The sequence below is a fragment of the Cydia strobilella genome, chromosome Z, assembly GCF_947568885.1.
Source record: "Cydia strobilella chromosome Z, ilCydStro3.1, whole genome shotgun sequence".
NCBI lineage: Eukaryota > Metazoa > Arthropoda > Insecta > Lepidoptera > Tortricidae > Cydia > Cydia strobilella.
This window is the reverse complement of record NC_086068.1, coordinates 7,268,324-7,275,718: the sequence shown is the minus strand read 5'-3', so window position 1 is coordinate 7,275,718 and position 7,395 is coordinate 7,268,324. Positions and strand designations below refer to the sequence as shown.

At 37.0% G+C, this 7,395-nt stretch overlaps 1 protein-coding gene across 7 annotated transcripts in view; it reads right to left on the bottom strand.

Annotated features, from left to right (window-relative positions):
* Positions 1-5,076: 5,076 nt before the first annotated feature.
* The window catches only part of LOC134754240 (PAN2-PAN3 deadenylation complex subunit PAN3), a 33,383-nt gene continuing 31,064 nt past the window's right edge, over positions 5,077-7,395 (bottom strand). For all 7 annotated transcript variants that reach the window (XM_063690425.1, XM_063690429.1, XM_063690427.1 and 4 more), the window contains one exon: positions 5,077-7,297. In XM_063690425.1, coding sequence (XP_063546495.1) covers positions 7,172-7,297 — 126 coding nt within the window. In that variant the 3' untranslated portion in view covers positions 5,077-7,171. The remainder of the gene's footprint in view (positions 7,298-7,395) is intronic.

The window sequence follows — 7,395 nt, the reverse complement described above, 5'->3', positions numbered from 1 at the left end:
TTACTGTTTTATTGTAAATAATTAGAGTTAGTGTTGTGGATTTAAGCTTTGAGGCGTAAACTACAAGACTTGAGTCGCGACTGCTGAGCCTTGAAGCCTCGAACCTTAAAGCCTCGGAACCTTAACGACTCGAATTAAGAGTTCGTGTTGCTGCTTACGAGCAAAGAAACCTCGAGTCTTTTGGCCTCAAACTTTAAAGCCTCCTAAGCTTTGAAGGTTTAAGTCTGTAAGGTTTTTAGCAGTAAAGGTTTGGAGCAAAAAGTAAAAGCTTTTCACAAATAAGATCAACCTATGCTATAGGGTAGGGTGAAATTTAATACGTTTTTGTGAAATAGGGAAAAACAGAAAAAGATAATTATGACTTATCGCGTTTTAAGAGTTCCGTATAGTCAACTAGGAACCCTTATAGTTTCGCCATGTCTGTCCGTTCGTCTGTCTGTCAGTCCGCGGGTTGGCTCAATGACTAGTACTAGAAAGTTGAAACTTGGTATGATGTTGGTATGAGGTATGTGTTGTGAAATGTGAACACGCTGACAAAGTGCTCGGGCAAAAACAAAAAATAGTACATTATTGTCGAGGCTCGGAAGTAGCTACTTGCTGGCTGAGGATTTGTTTTAAACGGACGACCTTGGGAGTCCGTTTAATTGAATCCGAAGCCAGCAAGTAGCCTTCCAGCCGAGTCATATATAGTGCTTTTCTCAAAAATGGCGCAATAAACGCAAATATAATAGAAATATTTTACAGAAGTAACATTGTTGTGTATATATTTTCACACAAAAAAGTAAAAAGATTTGCTTTGCCGCCGTTTTATTTTTTTAATTAAAAATGGAAGTGTATTTTTTTGCTGAAAATACGCCAACCTATTTGAGACACCTAAATAGTCGCGGTACCAACATTATAATAATAAGTACTGATCATCTGTTTGGCTGTTTAATGGACCTATGCCTTCATTTGATATGGCCACTTCAACTTTTAAAAAGTTTGAAACTCGACAAATAATGGAATTTGTATGCAACATTGCAGTCCCGAAATCGAGACTGCAATGTTTTTAACTTTTTAATTTTTTGACTGACCATAAACCGCACTTCGCGACCTACTTTTTAACCGGCAACGTCGACTTTGCCGTCCATTTTTGAGAAAAAATCTTTGGTACCTCTATTCAAATTCTCTACACAAAAATAATTTCTGCAAAGAGAGCTCAACGTATAAGCTCTAAGCTTGACACAAGCTTTTAAGGTTCGGGGGCTTGAGCTTAAGTTAAAAAGCTAGAGTTAGTTCCCTATGAGGCCCGAGTCTTACAGACTTCATTTTGACAAGTCATAAAAAGTTTGAGTCGTTAAGGTTCTAAACCGCTTTGCGAGCAAACCTTTAACGCTCTAGCTTTCAAAGCTTGAGCCTTAAAGGTTCGCGATTCGTTAAGGTTCAAAAGTCTTAAAGACTAGTCTTTTAACAACACTAATTAGAGTACCTAGCATTATGCATTGGGAACGCTTTAAAATTTCGTTGTGTCTATTCAGAATAAAGAAAGTAGCATTTGTCATTCTTATTGGGACATTTAGTGTTCATAATTGTGCATATAACGGAATTTACAAACAAATTTATTTTTCTTATAGGTTGGGTTGGAATCAAAAATCACTATTCAACAAATATAAATATATATTTACAATCACATATGTACAGTAGCGGTAATAAATATATAATATTCCTATGATGATGTATTTCTGTTGCCGCTATAACAGCAAATACTAAAAACAGAATTAAATAAATATTTAAGTGGGGCCATACAACAAACGTGATTTTTTTGTCGTTTTTTGCATATTGGTACGGAACCCTTCGTGCGCGAGTCCGACTCGCACTTGGCCAGTTTTTTTTAGTATGGTTGATTACTTAATGTTGTAAAAAGAGAATGTAAGTTTATATGTGATACATCTTTTAAGCTAGGAAATGTAAACTGTAAAAGGGCATTATATTAAAATAAACGAAAACTGATTTCACCGTTTTTAAAAAGTTTGTATTAATAAAGTTGCATCGTGATCGGGAGCGAACATTTTTTTTAAATAGTGGACTTGAAAATTTTCTAAGATCGTTGAGAGGGATCGAAAACAATGTTTTTCAGTTAGGGGCTTGAAACTTCGTAGTTTAATTGTAAAAGACAAATTTCATGCGTTGTATAATAAATTATTAACAAACGATTAACCTTCCCTACTGAATTACTGATATCTTTTGCTGCATAATGTTCTATGCTCATGTAGAATATATAACCACCAACATACAAATCCACGCGTACGAAGTCGCAGGCAATAGCTAGTTTTATACATATATTTAAGATACATTATACATATAAAAAATAATATGAGTCCTAATGCAGTCTTAGCGCACTAATACATGAATATTCGTATAAGTTGCAGAGAAAATTTAGGTAAAATTAAAACAAAGCGATAATTTCAAAACTTTTTATTTGTTAGAAAAAAATATACACTTATAATTATCTCAAAATATTTCCTTCTTAAGTTTCATAAATCCAAGACAATGAAACATTGGCAATCAATACATAGATCGGAATTTGTAATATAACGGACGTAGGGTACGAACATATACACAGAGGTGCGTCCGATACGCTGGAAACTTATGACCACACAGTCTCATACTAACAATGGGCGTTGAGTAGTTTTAAAACATATTCTCACGGAAATAGGTAGGTACATTTCATTCTCTATTTTATATTTAAGTTTCATTTTGCATAAATTTAATCATTTACTGGACGTAACATTTTCGTAACCGTGTAAGATCTAGCATCTCATTTATGAACAACGTTTTATCTTCCTAAACCAAATTATATAGGTTAATTTATGTCTCAGTCGCCATAGACAGGGCATGGCTCAGCCATTAAAACGCACGTTCTGATCACCTGTCTTTTATACGTGTGTGTGTGTTTCCTAGGCTCGCCGGACGGTTTCGTCGGTGACAACTGAGCACAATTTGTTATCTTCCAAGTTAATAGCGAACCGAACGCACCCTTAAGCCCGTCATCGACTTGACCCTCTCGCACAAACGCGTTTATTTCGAAGACAACTTCTTCCCGATTTTTATCAATTAGTTTATTACTACTTGTCGTCTATAAACATTGTGCTAGAGGTGTCTTTCAACTAGGGCATCAGATTTTACAGTAATAGACAATAGGCACAAATAACGTGGCAAGAAATATATCATTTTAAAATCAGCTAGAGTAGCTCTGTTGGCAACGGTTTGAAGTTAACAGTTTATTGCTATTATTTAATCAACATAGAGCTCTTTGGCCCCAATCTCCTTAACCGTCCCTCTAGAGGCACTCTAAGAAAAGGAGGGCCCAGAGTACGCATACAATTTAATCGTCGACTTGACATAAAGCCTTGTATGAATCACGTGTTGCTATATCCAGATAGCAAATCTTACGTCTACGCAGTGATCATGAACATCGTATCGTAGGTACAAAGCTTTTTGATGGCGACGTTACATTGTCATTCAGTTCCTTTGTAACATACCTACTTGTCAAACTCCAGCATTTTGCCGTGGATGGCATCGTGTGCATATTAAAGCGATTTGAAGACAGAAACGAAATTCATCGGTGAATACGTTACTTTGATCGCTCCATTATTTTACGTGCACCAAAAATTGCGTAAGAAAGTGTAGGTAGGTAAGTGTACCTAATCTAACATTAGGTTCATAAAACAATTTTCGAGTTACGCGGAACGTCAACACCATTGTTACCTTAGAAATTTACATTAGCTTCTATTTCGACATGTTATTACTTATTACAACTTTGAAAATTAAGTCATCCCACACCTGCCGGGCTTACATGGAAATGAAAATTGGGATGTCAAGCAGTGGATGTTAAAAAGGAATCAAATTGTTTCTTACAGCTAAATCTTCATTGCTCTCGGTATTACATTATTGTTCAGTCATTTTGGGCCCCACCAAGCAATACGTACAAATTCAGATCTACGTGGCGTATCATTAACGTTAGAATGCTATTCGCAGTATACCTAAGAAGGGCCTTGCGGGTGTTTCCACTGGTGTCGACGTACACTTCGGATTCGATGCTAACGAGGTTCCTTTGCTTGCGTTTATTAATTTATGATGTTATAATAAATATTATGCCAAGTTTATTAGGTAACCTGTAGGTTACCTATACTTACATGCATTGGTCGAGTGTAAACGCAAAATTTCTATAAACTCGGGGATGACGCCCTTTACCTCGCATTGGAACTATCAGAATGTCCCATATCCGCTGTTACGTCCGTGGTAAACCCCGGTCCCAAGCCGACATAAGAATTCAACCGTACCTATAGAAGCGACACTTATCCCATTAGAGTTACCAAATCCGCAGTTGCATGATTGTTCCGAAACAATTTATTCACATCGCTTCTATACATCGATTTAAACCTTTCATATTTACCCTCATATCTCACGCAAAACCTCAGTTTAACGTAAACTTTTACGTTCGAGACGCGAACACACTGACTCCCCTCAACGTGTCGCTCTTGCTCGGTTGTTAGTATGGAATGTTTGTTGCGTTTGTTAAGGCGGCTGTTCAATCTGGGTGAAATATTAACTGGACTGAGATACGTAACAGCACCAAGTAACTAAGACAACCTTGTTACGATTGTATCATGTGTACCAAATTGTACTCTTTATAGATAAAGAATAGATTCTAAAATAAAATAAGGCTAGGATTCGAAAAGCCCCTGTATTCTTAGCACAGGAGCGCTGCCAAAGTAATTCGAGGGCAAGATAGACTACTCGTCATTTTCTAACCGTATTAATAAGAGAGAGACCGTTAGTGTATCTCGCGGGCAAGATGCTGTGGCGGAGTTCCTGTGCTAAGCCTACTGTCAGTAATAGGGATGACATGAATCGCGAATATATAAAATGTTATGGTTTAATGTTACGTGTTTTGTTGTGTTTTTTTTGTTTGTTTTAGCATGAAAACAGTTCTATAAAATTGTCAACATCCCTATTATATACTGGGTGTTTCCTGTAACAGGAACATTAAATTAAACTGGAGGCTGTACGCCTCAAACTGACCAACATTTGTTCAGCAACTTTTTAAAATTATGAAATTTTTAGATTATACCTTTTTCATACTAATTAAATATTATTTTCAATGTACGCTGCCATCTGTGTGTTTGACGTTGCTGGTCACTCTTTAAACATAACAAATTTTGCAATACATTGCGTCTTAGAATAAACTATTGCCGTCATCGGACATTCATTTAATGAAAATATCGATATTATTAAAGTCTGCTGTGGAACCAAAACTGATATACGTTGCATAGAAATTAAATACACAATATTCCAATTCGAATTGGTCTTCAGCATATCATTAGATAATTTAAATACCGACCGAACCGACCTACGTAGTGTGGCACAATTACACTTGGCGTTTTAGTTTCGTTGGTGCTATTAGAATATCGCTTGTACAAAGTTATCGATGCCGTGGGCGACAGCAGCCGAGGACAGTTGCTCGTAACGGCAAAGATAACTTTGTAGTCCAGTTTGACACTTTATTGTAGTTTCGTAATACATCAGGGGACACATTTGGTCTAGCTAGTTGCTCATTTAGTATAATTTCTTACTAGAGACCTTCGCATTTAAGCTTCTGTCAATGTACCGGGACACAGGAACCGTTCACAAACTGGGTTTTATTCACTGACCGCCACATATTCGGCAATCGACAATCGACAGCAATGTAATGTCGTTCTGGAGCTTTAAAACATTTAGGTATACACGGAAGAAAACTTTAAAGCCACCACCCACGTTCAGTTTAATTGCACATTTTTTTACAATTTGTCAATACTGACGACGTTTCTGCAGCGTACATATTTGTATACCACTGAAACCATATAGTTGAACGTTTCACATGAGGCTATAGGTATGTACCTACTTGCACGAACAAAAACTCCTCGCATTCCTGTACATTGGCAGAACTTCAGCTAGTGTGGCATTTTATTACAAAAATAGGTTCATTTCATATTGCAAGGTGAACACAAAGGTCGCGAGCGACAGCCGTATTTGTACTGTTTTTAAAGCATCAACTTCTAGTAACCCTACCTCTCGTCAATCTCGGAAAATGGCGTAAAATATTAATTTTAGCGCGTGATAAATAATTCTGCCTTTGTCAACATATTCGATTCGGCCACATTGGCATCATTGCCACAATGACGATAATATAAAATGCCTCATGGACTTTATATTAATTATCAAGGCGATTATGTAAAAAGTAGTTTTAAATTGAATTTCTTAACTGAACCAACCTTAGCTAGTTTGACGACAGTTTGATTCGTATTTATAACAACTAATGTACATAATCTTACTACACAAGGTGTCCGTAGCGTTCAACTAATGTCCTTAGTTAAGAACTGCGACAACAGACATTAAAATGGGTAATAAATAGGTAATTGTAAAACAAACAGGCCATCAGTGCATAAATGTTTCGTTTTCAAGCAAAAGGCACCCGATTGTCCGCCATAAGGACGCATTGACAGGTTTTTCGCATGAAAATACAAGCAATTTTCGTGCTTATGGTATGCGACAATGTGGTACCTTTTGAGTGTAAAAGTCACAAATAGCAAATTAGTTATTACAATATTTTCTTTCAGCTTCCTTTTATTTGGGGCATTTTGTATGAAAAGGGACCTTATTGTCGATGGCGCTTACGCCGCACGGCATTGTATTTATATCCGAGCAACGTTTATAATGGCGTAAGCGCCATCGACAATAAGGTCCCTTTTTATAGAAAATACCACATTTACATTAATACACTGTAAATTCCTGTAGCTTTAACCAGCTATTGAGTAAATTTATCGACCGCTTACCATTTGTTCCATAAAACTGAGAGATCCTTAAATACTATCGTCTGTTTGCTAAGATTCTTAAAGAAATCTAAACTAACAGAACCCTGTCGACTCGATCATTTAGCCAATGGTATAATATCGGAGTCACGTGATTATTCTAGCTTACATTCCTTTAAATATCTAAAAGAACAGATTATAGTTAATACTCAAACAAAAACAGTCAGTTCCGAAGAACTAGCAAGTATTACCAATAGTTCAACAGTCGCAGTCCTTGTTCCGGAAGAGGCGACCAAACAAAATGTTCACCTAACGTTAGACAAGTATTGTGAGATCTGTGGTTAGTTGGCGAGGTGCGAGCTGGAAGCGGCCTGGGTCACCTCCTCGAAGGACTGTTCCAGGCAGTGCTTCAGCTCCGCGTACGACACCACGAGCACGCTCTGCTCGTCTCGAGACATCAGTTCCACCTGTGTGGTAAAATTGAAAGGAATATCAAAGACAAGAAACATTTAACATGACTGAAAGCATTAATGTTTTTGATTTATACTACCACCACCAGTTTGGT